The sequence below is a fragment of the Mastigoproctus giganteus genome, chromosome 13 (assembly GCF_048544385.1).
Source record: "Mastigoproctus giganteus isolate SK-2022 chromosome 13, ASM4854438v1, whole genome shotgun sequence".
NCBI classification, from domain to species: domain Eukaryota; kingdom Metazoa; phylum Arthropoda; class Arachnida; order Uropygi; family Thelyphonidae; genus Mastigoproctus; species Mastigoproctus giganteus.
Genome location: NC_143587.1, coordinates 112,214,036 through 112,238,136, shown reverse-complemented (window position 1 = coordinate 112,238,136; position 24,101 = coordinate 112,214,036). Strand labels below are relative to the sequence as shown.

The 24,101-nt window shown below is 38.8% G+C and overlaps 2 protein-coding genes across 2 annotated transcripts in view; one reads left to right on the top strand and one right to left on the bottom strand.

Moving 5' to 3' along the window:
* Window positions 1–1,620: 1,620 nt before the first annotated feature.
* On the top strand, window positions 1,621–2,049 carry LOC150076367 (protein ZBED8-like). The gene has a single exon (XM_090387334.1). The coding sequence runs from the start codon at window positions 1,621–1,623 to the stop codon at window positions 2,047–2,049; it is 429 nt and encodes a 142-aa protein (XP_090243460.1).
* A 4,719-nt stretch (window positions 2,050–6,768) lies between these two features.
* Window positions 6,769–24,101, bottom strand: part of Elp6 (Elongator complex protein 6) — a 36,570-nt gene continuing 19,237 nt past the window's right edge. The window contains exon 2 of the mRNA XM_090387333.1: window positions 6,769–6,885. Within this exon, the coding sequence (XP_090243459.1) occupies window positions 6,769–6,885 (117 nt within the window). The remainder of the gene's footprint in view (window positions 6,886–24,101) is intronic.

Below are 24,101 nucleotides of genomic sequence, written 5' to 3'. Positions count from 1 at the left end.
GTGCGAGGATTGCCACAATTTATCAATCGTGTTGTAGAAGTACTGTGTTATACAGGGGTTGTCTGTAAAAGGATTTCAAATTTAAAAAATTGCAAAAATTTTATTAATAAAGTCTAGTGAAATCGTATCTTCTTCTGCTCAGTGTAAAAGTCTTTGTAACATTGAATCCCATTTTGTAAAATCTGCAGTATGTTGATGCTACATTCAACATCCAGATCTCCATTCACAATCACCTCACAGGACATGTCGGACATATCAACCCCCCTCCCAAATTCTCCAATTCTTCTGTTGAAAATTCTTTTGGTGCCACTTCACAGTGTTATCCACTTAAGAATTGTTTTCCTCTCCTTCATATGCAGTTTGCTCATCAATTTCAAGGAGAGTTGCATCATGTGAGTCAATGCAGTCACATACATTGGCAGTGTCCAAAGTTTCGAATCACAAGGCTTTTCCAATCTTCACAATGTTTTCGGCAATTGTCTGTTTCAAATTCAAAACCAGTGAAATCATTTGTCAAATGGCACAAAACATGCTGCCAAACAGAATGCATGTTTTTGGCAGTGATTTCTAGCCAAGATGCAAATATATTATTATTATTATTAGCTATATGGTGCAAGGAAGCCAGAGGCTTATGCTGCACCAGTCAAAAAAAATTATTCCTGAGTTACCCTGAGAGAGAGAGAGACAAAAAGTAGAAGGGAATCACCAAGAAAGAGAAGAACGATGATATATTTTCCATTTCAAGTATATTTTCGTATTTAAAGGAATAAATAAATAAATAAATAAACTGTGAAATGAAAAGCTATCATGTCATCTTGTCAGGATGGAATTAAGAATACTGAACACTGTTGTGCATTGCCACTGACTGCCTGAGGAGAGTTATGGCACATGTGCATGTGAAACAATAGAGTTGGCGCCGCAGCATTTATGTACGCATACCTAGACTACACCAACACAGCATATATGCACAGTACTTGTCTAGGCTATTGAATAAGTTTTAATATGTTCAGTAAATTTGACTTAAGCTTAATTGAAAACGTTATAACGTTAAAACGTTAAGTGTTATAGTGAAACCCGTGCTGTTTGAAACCATGCTAAGTGAGGTATTGCTGTACAATCAATCAGGTGGTGACTACTTTAAATAAAAATAATTTTTGAGCTCCTTCACTTCGTGTTCTTTTTATTGCCCTGGGAACTTGGTTGCCACACCTTGATATATTCTATTAGCAGTAATGCATGTACAAATGTTTAGCAATCTTTTGTGCAGGTAGGTACAATACTTGTAGTTAAATGATAATAGTTTATAGAATATAGTGTTGTGTGTACTCCAAAAATACTTTTAAAAGTTACTATGCAAGTTGTACATAAGGATTGAAGTAAATTTCAAATTAAGTATGCTACATAAAAACTATTACAACAAATGTGATCCCCCCCCACCTCCCAAATACAGTATAACACTTTGAGTCAGATTATTCGAGATTAATTAGCCTACTTTCAACCGGTGAAATACCACCACTTTGCTTATTGGAGGCTTGAAGTGGTGAAACCCATGTTTAGTCTCTAGAGCAAAGTTTCTGGCATCCCCCCCCCCTTTAGATGTCATCTTTTCTCTTACCCAGAATGAGTGCTACCAAACGGCCTTATGTGCCAGACTTCACTGAGCTAGGTTTCACCTATATTGAAGACAAAGGAGTCGTGAAACCACAATGTGTTGTGTGCTCTGCCATCTCATGCAATGAGTCATTGAAAAAGAGTAAGCTCCAAGACCATATGAAGCGGAAACATCCAACATTGTTGTCCAAGCCTCCATCATATTTTCAATGTTTAGAAGTGATTACTAACAAGGATTCCAAAGCAATTAGTCAAAAGGATGCATCAAAAGCAAGCTTTGAAGTGGCTTACCTGATTGCAAAATCAAAGATGTCACACACAATAGGGGAGACGCTCATCAGGCCAGCTGCTATTCGCATCAACGAAATAATGTCTGGGTCTGACCAAGCACAAAAAGTGGTAGCAGTACCTTTGTCCAATAATACCATTAGTCGCTGAATTGAAATCACTGCCAGAGACATAAAGGCAGAACTTAATTGCCGTATCATTTGGAGTGGTAAGTTTGCTATTCAACTGGACGAAACCACGGATGTCTCCAACAACTCGCAATTTATGGTCTATGTCCATTATAAGTTTGAAACCACGATTGAACAAGATCTTTGCTGCATGCCTTTGAAAACGACCTGTAAAGGAACTGACATATTCCACGCCATTCACACATTTTTTAGCGAAGAAGGTTTAATGTGGGATTCCTGTGTGGGGATTAAAAGTGATGATGCTCCCTCAATGTTGAGTCAGCATTCAGGCTTTATAGCTCATGCAAAGCAACACAACCCCAAAATTCTGTCAACACATTGTATGATTCACCGCCAAGCTCTGGTCATCAAAGGTCTTGTTCCTGAACTACAGGAAGTCATCACTACAGCGAACTTAACCAAGGCAGGTGCTTTAAACAATAGATTCTTCAGAACCCTGTGTTCCGAAACTGATTCATTACATAAGAACTTTGTTTTTTACACTGAGACCCATTGGCTCTCAAGAGGGAATGTTCTGAATCGCTTTTGGGAGCTGAGGACTGAAATTGAAATGTTTTTGGTTGAAAAGAAGCATTCTCTCATTGAAAGAATTTCTAACATAAAGTGGTTAGCTCGGCTTAGTTATTTACTTGATATTTTCTCCAACATACACTTAATCTGCAACTTCAAGGAAAAAAGGATTTTGGCAAGTGAAAAAATAACAGCGTTTCAAGAAAAGCTAAAGTATTGGCTAAAAAAGGCAGAGCAACGTAAAATTACATCCTTTCCCACATTTTCTTTGTTCTTGGAAGATGCTAATAGGGTTGATTTCAATGAAATCAAGGATGACGTGATCACCATTTAACAAAACTATCTTTGCTTTTCAAGGAACACTTTCCTGAACTAGAAAGGTTTATATATCAGTGGATTGTAAACCCATTTCTGTGTGACTTGACTGAAATCCTCGATAATATTAATGGTTTTGCAGAGTAAGTCAATGAAAAATGTTACTTGAAGAAAAGGACCATTTGGAATACTTCTGGTTAACAATTCACAATGAATATCATGTGGTAGCTGGGCAGACCGTGATGCAATTATTGCCGTTTCCAAGCACCTACGTGTGTGAAGTAGGATTTTCAACTCTTGCCTTCATAAAGAGCACAAAACGAAACTGTTTGCTGAACCCTGAATACGATGTGAGGTATGTATGCTCTGTCTCCAATTGCTCCCAATTTTGTAGAACTAGCAAATAAGATGGAGCAATGGCATTATACTCATTAGCTGGGTTTGGTTTTGGTTCTTTTTTTTTTTTTTTTTTTTTTTTTTTTTTAGGAGCATTAGCAACTAAGTCCATATTGCTCCGGGATATGCGGTGGTCATTCCCTGACCTATCCGCATCCTCCGTATTTGGTGGTGACGGGCTCGAACCCCGGTCTAATCAAGAAGCGTGTGCTATACACTGCTGCTCCTTCCCACATGGCTACGGAGGCGCCTCATTAACTGGGACCTGGATGATGAAATATTCATGGTGAAGAATTACCAAATTCTTTGTGGTTGTTAAAATGTTTAGAGATGTTAAAAATAAAGACACTGCATCAAACATATTGTTTGCTTCCTGTTTTATACCAATCTCTCTTCACTTGTCGTATGTTTTCTGTGCAGTTAGTGCAGTTACCTACATTGGGTAAAAAGGACTTTCTGATAAGCAGTTTTGGGTAATGAAGGAAAAAGTTTGGGAAGCATTGGATTACATGTTCTGTTTTGTTGTGCCTTTGCAAATATGAAAGAAGTGCAGAATTATGTAATTTATATTGCCCTTAAGAATACAGTTTAGTTTTAACTTTACAATAACAAATTTCCAATTATACTATGGATAGCCAAGGCCAGAACAGTTTACAACTTCACTGTTTTATTGCAACTGAGTTACCAAAGGAACAGATAACAATGGACCATGCACTTCTTGTACCAGCTTACATGCTCAATTTCATGGTGCAATTTGTGTTCATGTGTGTTACTCCAGGACCAGATCACATTTTTTTTTTTTTTTTTTTTTTTTTATTAGGGAAGGTAAGCTTCAAAAAATATATTTTATTTTGATTAATTACCATTCCATGATTAGAGAGAGAGAGAGAGACTAGAAACTATAATGGAAAAAAAAAAGTTAATTGCAATTGCCCCTGTGTACCTATTAATTAATTAAGTCTCCTTCAAAATTGCCAGAAATACATCTTAATTCATGTTCATAATTAATGAATTAGCTACTTGAGTTAAGTAGTTAATTAATGAATTAAAGTGAAAACAACTTAAAAGGTATCAAAAATAAGTTAAATTTCTAAATGATGACTGGAAAATAATTCATAAAAAACAACTAATAACAGCAAATTTTTTGGCCCAAGAAACAGGATAAATCAAATAGCACACATCAACTGTGAAATAACAGGAGATTGTGATAAGAGGGATTTCCTTAAGTAACTTGGGAATACCTAGGTATAGGTGGGAAAACTCAGCATATATACACACACCGATGAGCCAAAATATTATGATCAGCAAGTCGTTATGCAAATCGAAGCAACTGCAGATGAACTACGGCGTGTGCTCAGGTCGGGACACGATATATTAAAAAAAAACAAAAAAAAAAAAAAACAACACACCCGATACTGAGCTCTGTTTAGTGTTACTCTTGTTCTTCAGATGGGAGAGGCAGCGGACTTAAGCGAGTTTGACAAAGGCCAAACTGTATTGGCCAGACGACTGCGTCAGAGTGTATCCAATGGCAAGGCTGTGGTGGGGTGCTCACGATCAGCCATGGTTAGCACCTACCAAAAGTGGTCCGAGGAGGGGGGAACCCATGAACCGCCAGTGAGGTGTTGGACGGCCACTGCTCATCGATGCTCAAGGTGAGTGAAGACTCTCCCGGATGGTATGTGGCAACAGAAGAGTGACTGTGGCACAACTCACCAGTAATTGGAATGCTGGTGATGGGAGTAATGTGTCACAACACACAGTACACCGAACCCTGCTGAAAATGGGGATGCATAGCTGCAGACCCCTCCGAGTGCCTATGCTAACCACGGTTCACAACTGGTGAAAGAGCCTACAATGGGCATGCGAGAATCGAAACTGAATCTTGTGTGATTGGAAAAAAGTCATCTGGTCCAATGAATCATGTTTCCTGTTGCACCATGTGGCCGGGTACATGTGCATTGTTTACCTGGGGAAGTGATGGCACCAGGATGCACCATGGGATGAAAACAAGCCGGTGGCTGCTGTGTCATGCTTTGGGGAATGTTCTGCTGGTATACCCTGGGTCCAGTCGTCCATGTGACGGGCACTCTGAAGACTGTTGCCAGGTACACCCTTCCATGACAACAGTCTTCCCCTCTGGTAGTGCTGTCTTTCAGCAGGATAATGTGGCATGCCACACTGTCCGGATTGTTCAAGAATGGTTTGCAGAACATGAGGAAGACTCCCACTTATTGCCCTGGCCTCCAAATTCCCCAGATATCAATCCCATCAAGCATCTGTGGAAAGCAACTCCAATCTGCAGTGTCTCAACCACAGACCTTACAGAAGTTAAAGAATCGGCTGGTTAAATGTTGGTACCAGATACCACAAGACACATTTAGAAATCTTGTAGCGTCCATGCCTCACCGCGTATTGGCTGCACGTGGAGGACCAACATCATATTATATAGGTGGTCATAATGTTTTGGCTCATTGGTGCATATATCTAGGAAAAGAATGCAAGATTAGTGATCAATTAAGATGTCTAAAGGATACAAAAGGTTCTGTTTATGCATGCAGAAACTAATCAGGCCTCAATAAATTTGTTCAAGATGTAGTCACCAGTTTGCGGGATGGGGAGGTAAGGTAGAATATAAAAAAAAAAAAACCTTAAGATTAGCACCACCTATTTAGAACTCATGCAGATAACAACCAAAAATTACAATCCTCTTTTGGGAAGGGAAGCACCTGTCAGGTCCACCCTTACCTGGGGTACTTCAGTTTCAAAGTTACCTTGTTTCAAGATAAAAATAACAAATTAAAACCAAAAGAGATGCAAGCTGAAGTCAAAATATAATACCTAACTTTAATTCTTCTGGTTTCCAGGAATACTTTATCCCATATTTGCACTTTCCTAATTAACTCAAGGTTTCTGAGTCCCTGAAATCTTGAGTTAATTAACAAAGCTCTCTTATAATCCCTCCTATCCTTTATGGGCAGAAGTGCAGACAAATTAACATTTGAATCCTGTGTGGATTTCTCTTATATAACTTTTATATTTCTCAACCAAGTCCTCAATTCCTTTTCACTTTATGTCATCAGTTCTCCCAAAGGATAATTATACCACATTTAGTTCCTTTAGTCAAAAATATTTCTGAGAGATTTATAGTCACAATTCTAATTTTTTATATAAATACCCATTTTCTTTGTCCACGTGATTTTTGAGTAGTAAGTATAACCCTATCTGAATTTTTGAAGTACTCACATCTGAATTGATGATTACAGACTTTTTTTTTTAGTTTATTAATAAATTAATTCTGAAATTGTCTTCATGGATTTCTTTCCTATAAGCTCTAAATAATGTAATGTGTAATTAGTCCACTTTTCATCCCTTACCTACACTAGAGAATTACAATCTGAATATGCAAAAATTATTGCATTTATACTTGACAAAATTATTAAAACATTTATTATACCAATTACAATACATCTGAGGAAGCTCCATATGGAAATAATTTTGTTCCTTTATCTTGCACTTTGTAATGAAATGTTGCAGTGTCACTGTTATTCCAACTTTCTTTCTTTGCTAGGCTTACCTAGAGATAAAATTTAAGAACATAAAAAATAAAAAGCTTAATTAAAACTTATATTTCATCTAATAAACATGTACTCTCTTATATAAACACATATACGCACGCACACACACACACTAGAACCCCGTTAATCTGGACTGGCTTTTCCATCAGGGGAAAATTCTAACTATTGAAAAAATAATAATAATAAATAAAAAAATATATGGAAGAATTATAATAATAACTGACTTATGAGTGGTTTCTGAAAATTGTATGATATATTTACCAGTGTGAGCTGATAAATATAATAAAATTTTTATTTTAAACATGGAACACAATTTGCCTAAACGCTATAATCTGTGTCACGAATAGGCCTTAATCTTCTGACTGGCTATAGAAAGCAATTGACTAGCACGACTTCTCTGTATGTGGGATTGGTAATCCCTTTATCCTTTAATTCATGTTTTCTAATTGGCCAGAGGTGGGAACAATGCTTACAAAGTTAAATGTCTTGTAATCCGTTTGTTATATGGAAATTTTTTTTCTTCTACGGAAACTATTTTAAATGTAATTAAAAAAAAATCGCTATAAAGAAGTTTGTTAAACAGAGGTCCAACTGTAATTAAATCAAACATGAAGCAATATTAAAATACACAACCGGTTGTGGACACCCTTAAAATGCTGCGCCCGGGGCTGGAACCCCACCGTAGTTTTGGATGCGCGCGCACGTACACACACACGGTGCCTCCATGGGCAGCAGCAGCGCGTAGCACACGCTTCTTGATTAGGCCGGGGTTCAAGCCCATGACCACCAAATATGGAGGATGCGGAAAGGTCAGGGAATGACCACCGCATATACCCAGAGCAATATGGCCTTAATTGCTAATGCTCCTAAAAGCCAAATGATAACAACACCAATATATATATATATTGTAATGAGTAATGTAATGTAACCATAAGTAATGAGATTGATTTTATTCTATGGCTATTACAGAATGGGTGGGCAAATAACTCGTGAAGACAGGTGCACATTAGCTAATGATGAGCATAATTGAGAAATTATAATCAATTATAACAAATCATCCAATTATTTAATCATTCATTTATATCCATCACTCATATCAGCATCTGTCTCCATGTACATTAGTAACATTCATACAAGAAATAGTACTCTTAGTAGACTCAAGTAGAAGAATCTACTAACAGCTGCCTGAGTGGCATGTGCATTTTTTTTTTACTTGATATTAACTTCATTTTTTGATGTGGTGATGTTTTATAAGTACAATTTCACTTTAACCAGTAATATTTTGCAATGTACTTTTTATTTTACAATATGAAAAAGTCAATCCTAATTCAGTGCTTTCCAAACCCATATTCTCTCTCAATTCAAGTCAAAAGTCACTGGTACTTAATAACCTCAGGGGCTCACATCTGATGAGTATGGGCTTGGCACACGCAGGGTCCTGAGGAAGAATCCCATCAGCAATGAGCATGCTCAAACCATTCAAGGCTTAATACTTAATAAACCTCTATCAAATCATCTCGCCGGTGCCCAGTCTCCAGACACTAATTTGCAAAACTTAGGCCTTTCTTTGTAAGAGCAACCCTTTGTTCCATTCACTAATCTTGTTGCCCTTCTCTGAACTCGTTCCAGCAGCTCTACATCCTTCTTGAAATGAGGCCTCCAGACCTCTACACAGTACTCAAGATGTGGTGGCCTAACCATTGCCTTATACAAGGGAATAATCACCTCCTTATCCTTGCTAGAAAATTTCTGTATATCACTGACAAGACACCATGAGCTACTCTTGCAGCCCATCTGCACTGCTCACAGAACTTAATATCTGCCTGCACAATTAACCCCAGATCCTTTTCAATCTCTACCACTGTAAATGTAGTACCACAGAGTTGATAAGTTGCTCTGGGGTTGCTGTTTCCCATATGTAGTACTTTACATTTGTCAATGTTAAACTTCATTTGCCACCTCTCAGCCCATCTGCTCAACCTTTCCAGATGCTTTTGCAGCAGCATAGCGTCAGTAGTGTCCTTAACAACCCTGCCAACCTTTGTATTGTCTGCAAACTTGGACATTAAGCTTGATATACCATCATCAATCGGCGCCTCCGTAGCCAGATGGGAAGGAGTAGCAGTGCGTAGCACACGCTTCTTGATTAGACCGGGGTTCGAGCCCGTCACCACCAAATACGGAGGATGCGGAAAGGTCAGGGAATGACCACCGCATATTCCCGGAGCAATATGGCCTTAGTCGCTAATGCTCCTAAAAACCAAATAACAACAACAACAACCATCATCAATATCATTTATAAATACAGAAAACAATAATGGACCCAACACTGAACCCTGAGGGACTCCACTAATAACATTAGTCCACAATGAGCAGTGTCCATTGATTACCACTCTCTGCCTTCTCCCCCTCAATCACCCCTTATCCATAGCAGAAATTTGCCTACAATGCCACACTGCTCCAATTTGTGCAGCAGTCTTCCATGTGCAACAGTATCAAAAGCCTTTCTAAGATCCAAATGTATATCAAAGTTATTCCCTGCATCCAGTTCCTTTGTGACTGCATCATAGTATCCAATCAAATTGGTCCGGCAAGATTTTTCCTTAACAAACCCATGCTGTATTTGAGCTATAATTGAAGTCGTCTAGATCAGGCCCGGGCAAATTATGGTCCGCGGGCCACAGCACATTTTTGTGCGGCCCGCGAGCTTTAATTGTATTTTCGAAAAAAAAATTTGTACACGTAATACATTATAGAATTTGTTGACTTGTAAATTGTTTTATCATCTCTGTATTGTTCAAATTGAGATAGAATTTGAAATTGTATCTCAATTTCAGAAAATAAATTTTAAAAATATTGTGAAATTATCAACGCTTTGAATGACAACTTTTCACGAAGATTTGGCAACTTCCGAAAGCGTTTTTCTGATGGAGACTGTGGAATTATATGTCCTGACATTAAACAAACACAAATTTGAGAATATAAGTTTATCTCGGCGAACCGTAGTAAGAAGAATTGAATGTATCGATACAAATTTGGATGAGCAATTATTATCAGTATTAGAATCCATAACATGGTACTCGATAGCTCACGACGAAAGTAACGACCAAAAGAATACTGCGCAGTTATTAATTTTCATACGTGGATGTACCTCTAATTTTGAAATTATTGAAGAGCTTCTTTCAATGGAATCTCTTAAAGATCAAACAACGGGCTGATATATTTGAAAAAGTTGAAAAACACTTAACAAGATATAATTTACAATGGAACAAAATGGTAAGCGTAACAACTGACGGAGCACCAAGTTTGACAAATAAAAATGTTGGAGAAAATTCCGGATAAAATTTGTGAAAATTATCCAGATCATAATTTAATTATAATTCATTGTATTATATATCGACAAGTATTATGTAAAAATGTGTTAAAAGTTGAACACGTCACATTTTGTATTATTAAACTAGTAAATTTAATATGATCGAGGAGCCTGAAACACAGACAATTCATTAATTTCCTTCAAGATATTGAATCCGAGTACACAGTTATTCCTTATCATAGCGAAATTCGATGGCTTAGCTTAGCAAAAGTTCTTCAGCGAGTATGGAATCTTAAAGATGACATCATTCTATTTTTAAAACTGACAAATATTATGGACTTTCACGAATTAACTGATAACTGGATTTGTGATTTTGCATTTACCCTGGACATCGTGACACACTTTCAACAACATGTTACAAGGGAAAAATTTATACGCCTTAAGGATATGGTAAAAAGTTTGAATGGATTTCAATTAAAACTCCAGTTGTTCCTTCGATATTTATTGATTAACAAGATAGACCACTTTCCAACCATGAACTTGCTGAAGATTCCAGAAAATAAATTTTAAAAATATTGTGAAATTATCAACGCTTTGAATGACAACTTTTCACGAAGATTTGGCAACTTCCGAAAATTTGAGACAAGTTTGGAAATAGTGTGCGACCCATTTTCAATAGAAATTGATAGTGCACCAAGTGAACTACAACTTCAGATTACAGATCTGCAGTGTGATACTGGTTTAAGAGAATTTCACCGTCGCGAGCAAATCTGTAAATTTTACAATACTTTTAATTCAGACAAATTCGAAGAACTTAAAGATTTTGCCCGAAAAATGTTGGTTATTTTTGGATCAACCTACATATGTGAACAAACATTTTCCATCATGAATCTAAATAAAAATTCTTTACGATCAAGCATCACCGATGAACATTTAAAGCAGTTTTAAGAATCTCAACTACAAAATTAATACCCGAAATTAAAAAACTGTTAAAAGATGTAAAACAGTTCCATTCATGTCATTAAATTCTTGGTTGTTAGAGAATAATTTTTTTTTTATGTTATATTTCTTCTTCATGATAACAAATAATATATATCTTTAAATAGTATTTTACGTGCAGCCCACCTTCTTTTCTAATTCCTAATGTGGCCCTTCAGCCAAAACGTTTGCCCAGGCCTGGTCTAGATGATCCTGCTGTGCTTCTTTAAGCAGTGCCTCCATTAATTTTCCTGGAACAGAAGTTAAACTCACAGGTCTATAATTACTTGTATCAACCTTTGACCCTCCTTTGTGAATTGGGGTCACACTGCACATTTCCAGTCTATGGGTACCTCCCCTGAGTCCAAGGAGGCTCTCATAATTATGACTAAGGATTTGCTTACTTCCTTTGCTGCCTCCTTTAACTGGATAGATCCCATCCACCCCAGGTGCCTTTCTTGTGTTTATCTTCAACAATTTCTCCTCCACTTTGCTCTCAGTTATTACAAGATTATCTAGCTTACTGCCAGAGTTGAAAACACCTCTGGCATTCCCCTCCTGGAATAACTCCTCATGTGCGCATGTAGTTGCAAAATATTCATTTAGTTTGTTAGCTACCTGAGCAGGATCATCAACAGTTGAACCATCGATATCAAGTGGACCAATCTGATTTATCTCCTTCCTCCTAGAGTTTACATAAGAAAAGAACTCTTTGCTGTTTTTCTTTGCATCCTTTGCCAAGGATGTCTCGTAATCTGCCTTTGCCTGCCTAACCTCCTTTGTAACTTGGTGACAGATCAGTTTATATCTATCATAGGCTTCTGTATCACATGTTAATTTATATGTATCCCATGCATTTTTCTTCTCTGCCATAAGTCTCCTTAGTTCATCTGACATCCATTTAGGCCTAAACCTTGAACAATATTTCTTAGTTGGTATGTAAAGCCTAGTAGCTTAAAAGATAAGTTCTTTGAATGCTTCCCATTTGGAATTTGCTGTTGGTAACATCATCAAGTTGGTCCCACTGTATAGAATTTAAATACTGTCTCACCATCGTAGTCACCTTTGCGAAAGCAAAAACCCCTCCCTGAACCCCTGATGGTGTCTCTTTGAGTAAATCCCACTTCAGCACACTGTGATCACTGCCACCAGGTGATTCCTTTATCTGCAGATTCTTAATGCATGAAGAATCAATACTGATAATCAAATCAAGAGTATTACTCCCTCTAGTTACCTCCCGAACATGCTGATATAGAAAACAATCATCCAATAAATCCACAAAAGCCTTGCTAGTGTGTGAGTGACCAACCCACAAATTCCAGCCAATATCTGGGAAATTAAAATCCTCCATTATAAGACTCTCTGATTTACTGGTCCACTCTATTTCCCTGTACAGTTTCTTATTATACTCATCAGTGTCATTACGCCTAAAGCACACTCCTACTCTCAATTCTGATCTCCCAATGCTTATGTCACGCAAGGTGTACACGCAAGTAAATATGCACCTGTTCCTATTCCTAGCTACCCTAACACAACCCATGTGTTTACTTGTACGGCAATGACTCCCAGCAGTCTCTGAAATATCCTGCATCTTGTTTTCCAGGCTGCTGCTCATTCCAATAGAAGCAGTGCAAGAATCACTTTCACCTCTGCCAGTGGCTACTGTTAATCTATTAGTCCTTGTATCCCCGCCCCCGAGCTAGCAGTTTTCCGACCCACCTAACACTGCCTCGATAGCATCAGCAAATATTCTTTCACCCTTTGTATTTAAGTGTATCCCATCCCTGTAGATGGCAGTCTCCTGTTAACAAGTATAGACCAGGCTGAAAAAAATTCTACCCCTTGAGCCTTGCACAATCTTTCTAGGGCCAAATTGATCGACAAGGCTCTCATCATATATTCCCTCCTATCGTGTCTGGGCAGAATTACAGACACTTTCAATTTCAACCCTAATTCATGGCTTTTTTTTCAACAGTGACCTGCACTTGTTAAGTAATTCTGATGGTCTCTACTCTTAATATCGTTAGTGCAACGTGTACAACTATATCACCTTTTGTGCCTTTAAAAGATGATATCCACTCTACATCATCGACCTTTGCCCCTGGCAGACATACCCTGGTCCTGTTCCACCTATCCTTTTTACAAAGCATGTTCCCCGTTTCTCTGACAATAGAGTCACCAACAAGAACTACACAAGCTGTAACCAGAATTTGCCACTGAAACTCAAACATTTATTTCATGACCTGTTTTGCTTGTTTGACATCAATCAACACTTACATTGTAAGGACTGTTTAGTGAAATTCTACAGTATTAATCAGTTATCTGCACTTCAAAGCAGTACAGGATTAGAATTCTCAGGCTACTGAATGTACCAGTTTTTTTGACAAAAAAAAAAAAAAAAACATCAAAAATAATAATTTTACAACATCAAACAAGGTTACATGATTGCTTATGAACACTTAGACCACAGTGGATAATATAAGCAATGGAAGTTTTTTCATTATATATATATATATATTATTTTATTTTTTTTTTTGTTCTGAACTTGGAGGGTTAAGTCTTCCTTGTCAGTTGATTAATAAAAATGACTATGCACAAATTTATATCAATACAGACTATGTGTATTTAATCATCAATACATTGACATTGAAATAGATAGTGAAACTGATATTGAAATCCCAGTTTATCCATTAAAAAATTTGGCGACTATCAAGAGGGGTGAAAGTAATAAGGACTATACAACGTCCAGTCAAAGCATTATGACCACCTACCTAATATTAGGTATAGCCTCCTCTTGCCACTAGTACTGCAACTACACCACAAAGTCTGGACTCTATAAGGCAGAACACTGCAGAGGATAGGTTATACCATATCACTAGGAGTGCATCCCACAGATCTGTCATAGTCCATAGTGGAGGATCCAAACACCAGATCTGCTGATCTCTGCAATTCTAGAGGTATTCTATTGGATCCATACCTGGCAATTCTGGTGGACAAACTAGCACCTCACAGCCACTTTTGTGTTCAGTGAACCAGACTTGAACGTGGCAGGGCACATCATGCTAGAACATATGCTATCCCAGGAAGACAGTCACCATGAGAATGTAATTTTTTGATATTTGGAGTGTGATCTAGGGATATGAGATCTCCAAGTGATTCCCAGAAAAACATCACTCATACCAAACCACTGCAACCACCTGCCTGTTTCTGCTGAACTAGGGCATCAGAGTGACTCCTCTACTGACATGATTCATCTGGAAAGGAAACTTTTTTCCAGTTATCAATGGTCCAATGATGACAATCGGATGAAATCTTTACGTGTTGTTGGTGAGGGGGTAGCCACAACCAGATTCCCCATGAGGGTTTGCTGGATCATTGAGTTCAAAAGGGTATGTATGTATGTATGTATGTATGTTGTAGAACTGTCAAGGTTGTGGTAAATCACAGAGCCAGATATATTGATTTCTGTATGCCATATCCAAAAATTTCACTAATTCCTACTTAGCATCAGCAAGGGCACATGATGCAAGAAAGCAAGCTTATATAGCATCAGCCAAAAAAAAAAAACACCTTATTTCATCCCCTCGCTCCAAATGTTTGTCAAGTTCTGCCTTGAATCTATTTAAACATCAACTTCTATAATGACAGATGGAAGTTTGTTCCAGCAATCAACCACCCGCTGTCTAAAGGCAAACTTCCGCACATCTATCGTACAACCGTCTTTCCTCAATTTGAATTTATGCCCTCTCAGGCGATTATACTGAGCAAAAGGAAGAATCCCATCAGCATTGAGCATGCTCAAACCATTCAAGGCTTTATATACCTCAATCAGACCACCTCACAGGTGGTTAGTCTCTAGACACTGTAATTTTGCAAAATTTAGATCTTTCTTCATAAAAGCAACCCTTTGTTCTGTTCACTAATCTTGTTGCCCTTCTCTGTACTCATTCCAACAGCTCAACATCCTTCTTAAAATGAAGCCTCCAGACCTGTATACAGTACTCAAGGTGTGGCTTGACCATTACCTTAAACAAGGGGATAATCACCTCATTATCCCTACTAGAAAAATTCCTGTATATCACTGACAAGACACCATGAGCTACTCATGCAGACCGTCTGCACTGCTCAGAAAACTTCATATCTGCCTGCACAATTACTCCCAGGTCCTTTTCATTTTCTACAACTGTCAGTGTGGTTCCACAGAGTTGATATGTCACTCTGGGATTACTGCTTCCCATATGTAGTACTTGACATCTGTCAACGTTAAACTTCATTTGCCACCTCTCAGCCCATCTGCTCAACTTTTCTAGATCCTGTTACAGCAGTGTACTGTCATTAGTGTCATTAACAACCCTGCCAACCATCGAATCGTCTTCAGACTTGGACATCAAGCCTGATATACCATCATCAATATCATTTATAAATTATTTACATTATCATTTACAGAAAACAATGGACTCAATGCTGAACCCTGAGAGACTCCACTAATAACATTAGTTCACGAAGAGCAGTGTCCATTGATTACCACTCTGTCTTCTCCCACTCAACCATCCCTTTATCCATAGCAGCAATTTGCCTCCAATGCCACACTGCTCCAATTTGTGCAGCAGTCTTCCATATGCAACAGTCCTCCCCTGAGTCCAGGGAAGCACTCATAATTATGGCTAAGATTTTTACTTACTTCCTTTTCCGGCTCCTTTAATATAACTGGATAGATTCCATTCACCCCAGGTGCCTTTCTTATATTTATCTTCAACATTTTCTCCACCACTTTACTCTCAGTTATTACAAGATTACCTAGCTTACTGCCCGAGTTAAATACACCTCTGGCATTCCCCTCCTGGAATAACTCCTCATGTGTGAATGTAGTTGCAAAATATTCATTTAGTTTGTTAGCTACCTAAGCAGGATCATCAACAGTTGAACCATCGGTATCAAATGGATCAATCTGATTCATCTCCTTACTTCTAGAGTTTACATAAGTCAAGAACTCTTTGCTGTTTTTCTTTGCATCCTTTGCCAAAGATTTCTCGTAATCTGCCTTCGCCTGCCTAACCTCCTTTGTAACTTGGTTATAGACTAGCTTATATCTATCACAGGCTTCTGTGTCACATGTTAATTTATATGTATCCAATGCATTTTTCTTCTCTGTCACATGTCTAATTAGTTCATCTGACATCCATTTAGGCCTAAATCTTGAACAATATTTCTTTGTTGGTATGAAAAGCCTAGTAGCTTCCAAGTTTAATTGTTTGAATGCTTCCCATTTTGAATTTGCTGTTGGTAACATCATCAGTTGGTCCTACCGTATAGAATTTAAATACTGTCTCAGACCACCGTAATCACCTTTACAAAAGCAAAAACCCTTCCCTTTACCCCTGATGGTAGTTACCTTTTTTTTTTTTTTTTTTTATATATGGACCCCAAACACGAGAGGTATTAGAACCTATAGTACTTAGTACCGTGCTTGGGTTGGAGATTGAGAAGACGAAAGAAGATATTTGTTGACATTGGACTTGAACTTCTGTAGATTGTAATTTTCAGGAAAAACGTATGAAGGAAGGTTCTTCCAGAAAACGGCAGTTGAATGAATAAATGAGGAAGATGAAAAGTTGGTTCTGTGGGTTTGAAGTTGGACAGTAAATGGATGTTGGCTGGTGGCGGCACGTGTTCGGACTGTTTTGAAAGAGATAGCGGGAATTATAGAAGCCAATTCAGAAGAACAGTGCCCATGGAAGTATCTGTAGAAGAGGCATGCAGCAGAAACAGTGCGTCTATGAGACAGCGAGTGGAGAGACTCTGTTAGAGATGAATCATTAATTAACCTAACTGCCCTCTTCTGAATGGAATCAAGAAGCCTGAGAGAGGTTTTGGGGGCACCTCCCCAGATGTGGGAACAATATTCCATGGCAGGGCGGTTTTGCGATTTATACAGAGTGAGCAGCTGTTTGGAAGAAAAGTAACGCCGAGAGCGAAAGAGAAAACCAAGTTTTTTAGATGCAGAGGAAGCAATATTTGTAATGTGCTGGTGCCAAGAGAGACTAGAAGTCAGGGTAATCCCCAAAAGAGATATATCCTTTTGCCTATAAATTGGAGTGTCACTAAAGATAAGCATAGGAGCAGAAGAATCCTTTTTGCGAGATATAAGACAAGACTGAGTTTTAGAAGGGTTGAAATCAACTAAGTTGTCTTTGCCCCACTGGAGAATTAACTGAAGATCGGCATTTAAGGAATTGGCAGCAGGTTTTCGAGAACTTGAAGTTGATTGAGCAGGACAAGGTTTCTCAAAATGGAAAGTTGAATGCAATGTGCTATCATCGGCAAAACTATGGATAGGATTTCCAGTCAATGGAAGAAGGTCATTGATATACAAGAAGAAAAGAGTGGGGGAAAGAACTGAACCTTGGGGGACACCGGCATTAGTGGAGAAGTTAGAAGACAGAGAGCCATCTACCATCACCCTCAGTGAGCGATCAGAGAGAAAACTGGATAACCAATTGCTAAAAACAGTTGGTAAACCATAGGATGGAAGCTTGTTTAGAAGACCTTTATGCCAAACACGATCAAAAGCCTTTGAGATATCAAGAGCAACTACTTGTGTTTCACCGAACCTTTCCATTGAATTAGTCCATAAATGTGTAACATAAGCCAGAATATCACCAGTGGATCGACACTGACAGAATCCATACTCGTGATCGTTGATCAGACGGAAGGTTTCTAGGTAGTTTAAGAGTTGGCGGTTAATTGATTTCTCCATTACTTTAGAAAGAGTAGAAGTAATTGCAATGGGACGATAATTGGATGGGAGGGATTTGTCACCCTTTTTAGGAACTGGCTGGATATGAGCAAATTTCCAAGCAGAAGGAAAAACACCTTTAGAATAAGAAAGTGAAAAAAGGCGGCAAAGAATAGGAGTGAGTTCCGGAGCACAGGTTTTGAGAACAAGTGGAGAAATACCATCAGGACCTAGAGCTTTCTTAGCATCGAGATTCATCAAAATCCTTCTGATATCCTTTTGACGGAAGACCACAGGAGGCATTGAATGGAGTGTGTTGGGAATGGTGGGTGGTGTTTTACCAAGTTCATTAATACATGAGCTGGAAGAAAAATGGGATGCTAGCAGGTCAGCTTTATCCTTGGCTGAAGTGACAACAGAACCATCTGGTTTGGACAGAGGTGGGAGCAGAGATGGGCAAAAGTTGCGGCCAATAGCTTTGGCAAGAGACCAGAATGCTCGGCTACCATTAGGGCAAGAAGCAAGTTTTCTACTCTTAGCCTGTTCAAACTCTAGTTTGGACTGATTAATAACTGCTTTACAATTGTTGCGAGTTTTGGTGTAGGCAGAAAATGAAACTGAAGAATTAGAAACAAGCCAATTACGATATGCAACATTCTTCTCTTGGACAGCCTTAGCACATTTATTGGAAAACCAAGGTTTAGATAAAGGACGAGATTTTAAAGTGGAGTGTGGGATAAAGGATTCCAATCCTGCAAGAATAATTTCACTGACACGATCTGAGCAAACGTTGACATCAGAACTTTTGAAACAGTAATCCGACCAAGGACAAGAAGAAAAGAAGTCTCGCAGGTCATCCCATTTTGCATTCTTGTAATGCCAAACAACACGAGGTTGGGTATAGCCATGAGATAAAGGTTCCATTGGAGAAGAGACAATCACCAAGTTGTGATCTGAAGTGCCTAAAGGAGCTCTCACTTCGACCGTGTACTTAGAAGGGTTGTTTGTGAGAAAAAGATCGAGCGTATTGGCTGTATGATTAGAATTGTCCGGTATTCTTGTAGGTAAATGAACAATCTGTGCTAGGTCATTAGTAATTGCAAAAGCCTCAGCATCTCGACCTGCTGGGTCGGTGTGACTAGAAAACGGAAGCCAGCTGGGGTTGTGAACATTAAAATCACCAAGGAAAATTACCTCACTGTTAGGAGAGTTGAACTGGAGAAAGTCAAGCTGCAACGAGAGGAAGTCAAAGAGCTCTAAGTGATTAGTCGAGTTGGGAGAACGGTAGAGACAACAGATGAATTTGACACAATGAGGTAGAGAGATTTTAAGACAGAGAAGATCAAAGAGAGGAGATTCCAAATTGCCAAGTCTCTGACAGGGAATATCAGAACGGACATATGCACAAGTACCACCTTTGAGGCGAAAGGAATCATACAGCGAATAATTTGGCCGCCTGTGATGAGCAGTAGTTGAATCAACCGATAACTGAGATTCTGTCAGAAAAAGTACATGAGGTTTGGCAGACTGCAAGTGGAAATGGACATCGTTGAGATTAGAATTGAGACCACGTATATTTGTGAAATGAATTAGGAAGTCCTTGGGAGGTTTAGATCTTTTCGCAGATAAGCTTGCTCTATTAGTTTGACAATTCATGGTGTATTCAATAGTAAGAAAAGTGGGTGGGACATGCTGTATGAAGTAATGAAATTTTTGGATATGGCATACATGTGGTAAGAATATACCCAGATCCTTGATATAACATGGCCTCGACAATGCTCCTCACACACACACACACACTACTTGGACTCTCTCTCCAGTCACTCTCTACCAGAGTAGAGGCAGCAAGATTATACACTAGTATAATCTTGGAGGTAAGAATATACCTCCTTGAGTAAATCCCAATTCAGCACACTGTGATCACTGCCACCTAGTGGTTCCTGTATCTGCAGGTTCTTGATGCATGAAGAATCACTACTGATAATCAAACCAAGAGTACTACTCCCTCTAGTTGCCTCTCGAACATGCTGATGTAGAAAACAATCATCCAATAAAGCCACAAAAACCTTACTAGTGTGTGACTGACCAATCCACAAATTCCAGTTAATCTCTGGGAAATTAAAATCCCCCATTATAAGACACTGATTTACTGGCCCACTCGATTTCTCTGCACAATTGCTCATTATACTCATCAGATTTATTTGGCCTATAACACACACCTACTCTCATTTTTCCTTTCCCAGTGCTTATGTCAAACGAAACAGACTGAACATTGCATTGTCCACCAACATCAATTGGATGCACTTCCTTAGATTTTGTGTGTTTCTTAACTAACAGCATAACCCCTCCTCCCTTTCTGTCCTGTCCTGTCTAACCTTTCTGTACACATTGTACTCTCCAAATTCCAGTTCTGCACTGCTTATGTCTGTGTGACACCATGTCTCTGATATCCCAACAATATCTGCCTTTGATGTCTTGACTAGCACTTCAAGCTCGTCGAATTTATTAACCATACTCCTAGCATTGGTGTACATGCAAGTATACATGCACCTGTTTCTACCCTTAGTTACCCTAACACAGCCCATGTATTTACTTGTTCCACTATGACTCCCAGCAGTCCAGGAAATCCCTATTGCCTTGCTTTCCAGGCTGCTGTTCAATTGCATTTCAATAGAAGTAGTGCAAGAATCACTTTTACCTCTGCCAGCAGCTACTGTTAATCTATTAGTCCGTGTATCCCCCAAGCTAGCAGTTTTCTGACCCACCTAACTCTGCCTCGATAGCATCAGCAAATATTCCTGCACCCTTTCTATTTAAATGTATCCCATACCTGTAGAAGCCTGGTCTCTGCTGTTAACAAGCACAGACCAGGATGAGAAAAATTCTACCCCTTGAGCCTTGCACAAGGGGTAGAATCTCTCCAGGACGGAATTGATCGACAAGGCTCTCATCATATACTCCCTCCTATCGTGGCTGGAGAAAATTGCAAATACAACCCTAACGCACGCTTTTTTTCAGCACTGACGTGTACTTGTTAAGTAATTCCGCCGGTCTCCTACTCTTAATATCATTAGCGTCAACGTGTACAACAATACCACCCTTTGTGCCCTTAAAATATGACATCTGCTCTACAACGTCATCAACCTTTGCCCCTGACAAACATAACCTGGTCCTATTCCATCTATCCTTTTTGCACAATATGTTCCCCATTTCCCTGGCAATAGAGTCACCTACAACTAGTTCCTTTGGGACCAGCGCATTCTGTCTGTCATTCTGACGCTGAGTTGCTTGATATTCAAGTGCAAGCTCTGTCGTTGATGTGGGCAGCTGAGAGCTTGATGGGCCCTTCAATTTAAATCCTTCGAGGGCATCCACCCTGTCCTTCAAGCTCTCGTACAAGCCCATAACAATGCTGAGTTGGCACCTGATTTCCTCGCACTCCTTACATTGTGGACACACACACAATGACATTTCCTTTGGCAACATCATGTCCCGTTCGCTCCACAAGCATCAAACAAGCAGTGCATTTCAATAGACTGTGATTCAGAGGACAACTGCCCCCCCCCTCAGTTCTCTCCTGAGCCACAGCACTTCCATTAGTTTGAGCCTATTGCCTTGCTGTTCTGGTCTGAGTCATGATTTCTATTCAAGTTCAATAAAATTCCAATACAAAATATAACCCTAAACGTATATCCCAATGCAGTTATAACACTATATATACCGTATTTCCCCACGTATAAGACGCATCTTAATTTTGGGGCCCAAAATTTGAAAAAAAAAATGTATTACATAAAGTTATTGAACTCAAGTTTTATTCATCATAAAATTCATACAACTCATCACTGTCAAAACTCCCATCCATTAGCTTGTCCTCATCTGTGTCTGATGACGAATCACTGTCTTCATATATTGCCTCGTCCTCAGTTCCATCTATGGCATTTGAAATGCCACACTTCTTAAATGACTTGACAACGATCTCAATCTTGATATTATCCCAGGATCTTTTCATCCAGGTACAAACTTCTCCTATAGTTGGTTTCTTCACTCTTCCTGCTGCTGTCAAATTGTCCCCAGAAGACTTCATCCATTGGTTACATTCGTCTCTCATGGCAGCTTTGAAGGGTTTGTTAATGCTGACATCAAGTGGTTGGGGCTGGGATGTCAAGCCTCCAGCTATTACGGCAAGTTTTGTTTTTTGCTCTGCAGCAATCTTCTTTGTATTTTTTGTTATGTGTGCCCTGAACTGATCAAGCACCAATAGGGGAGGTTTGTGTAAGAGCCCATCTGGTCTCCTGCTCCATCCAAACTTTCTCAAACCAGATCTTCATCCCATCCTGATCCATCCAACCCTTGTCATGAACGTGGACAATCACTCCTCAAGGAATGTCTTCTTTTGGCATTGTTTTGCATTTGAAAATCAGCATAGGCGGCAGCTTGGTTCCATCGGCACAACAAGCTAGAACAACTGTATAATGGCTCTTTTCATATCACTTGTCTTCGCAGTTAACGTTTTCACCCCCTTCTTATCAACAGTTCTGTTACTTGGGACATCAAATTGAAGGGGGACTTTGTCCATATTTGCAATCTGTCCCAACTCAAACTGATGTGTCTTCCGACATTGTATGACAAAATGATGAAATTCAAGGACCTTCTGCTCATAGCTTTCAGGCATCTTTTGGGCAAGTCTGGTGCGTGTATGCATGCTTAGTCCATTCTGTTTCATGAACCAGAAGCACCAATTGTGTCCTCCTATGAAATCAGTAACTTCTTTTTCATCAGCAATTCTTCTTGCCTCATGCTGAACCATCTTTGTGGACACAGGAATTCCAATTGCCCTTTGCTCCTCAATCCATATCTTCAATTCCCTCTCTAAATCAGGCCATTTTCTGACTTGCCTCTAATGGCCTTCTTCTGCCCTGGCATTTTCAGTAGGGTTTCTTCTGCCTGTAGCCAGTGTCGGATTGTTTTCTCAGTTGGAGGAGGACCAAACTTATGTTCAGCAGCACAATTCCCATTCACTTTTGCAAACTGGATTACTTTTAACTTAAATTGAGCACTGTACGAAAATCTTTTCTGAGCCATTTCTGGGCAGAACATGGCAAAATGTAACCTAATATACGGTAACAAGTGCAAAACAATGAGCGCAAAGACAACAAGCACGAAAAAGTGGGAAATGCAAGTAAAAAAATCTTCAACCACTGTATAAGACGCACCCAGTTTTTATACCCCAAATTTTTCGAAAAAAGGTGCGTCTTATACATGGGGAAATACGGTATATGTATTCTGTAGCCGAGTGGTCAGGAGCAGGAGTGCAGTAGCACATGCTCTTTGAGTAGACCGGAGTTCAAGCCCCTGACTGTTGAATACAGTCGATCTGCCAACCAGCACTGGACCACCGTGGCAGATTATGGTCCATTTCCCGCAGCATGAATTGTTGAGGAGGCTTCCATCCTGCAGTGGGTTGATAATGGCTGCCCTTTACCTTTTATATATATGTATTTTGGTATCAAATGTTATCTCCGAGTTACGTTATATGACTTTCTTATCCCCTGTCGAATTATATATATTAATTTATGATCTTACGTTTGTAAAAATTAGGTCGCTATATTTATTCAGTTAAAGTACAATTCAATTGACAATAAAATTTAATAAGATTAATAAATTTTACTGATTAATTGATACTACTATACTCGCTATCTAGTTTTCCGTTAAACTTTACACTATCTAGTTTCTAGTTTTCTGTTAAGACCTTACGCTATCTAGTTACGCTATCCACCATTGCTATACAATACAATACACATTGTATTGTATAGCAATGGTGGCAAGTTACGAACGGTTAATCTACGGACACAAGGTATTATTTACTTTCCAAATCGCACTATCTAAATTCAAAATAAACTACGGAGCTTGACTAGGTCTATAAGCTACTTACAGAAAATAATTTAATCTAACAATTAAGTCAATAAAGTAGCTAAGTATAATTAAAAACTTTATGACGTGGGAGCTGCAAAACCTGTTTAACACGTGGATTTGATACCCTTACCGATACTACGTAATAACCTACAAAATCACTATCTAAATTCAGTTAAACTAAAGTATTGTTACTAGGAATATAAAGCAACTCTAAAAAATTTAATTGGGCAACTCAAGTGGCAAAACACCATACCACAAGTTTTATCACAATTTGG

Coding starts and splice junctions, on each gene's coding strand:
- LOC150076367 (XM_090387334.1), top strand. CDS start 1,621: ATGAGTGCTACCAAACGGCCTTATGTGCCAGACTTCACTGAGCTAGGT.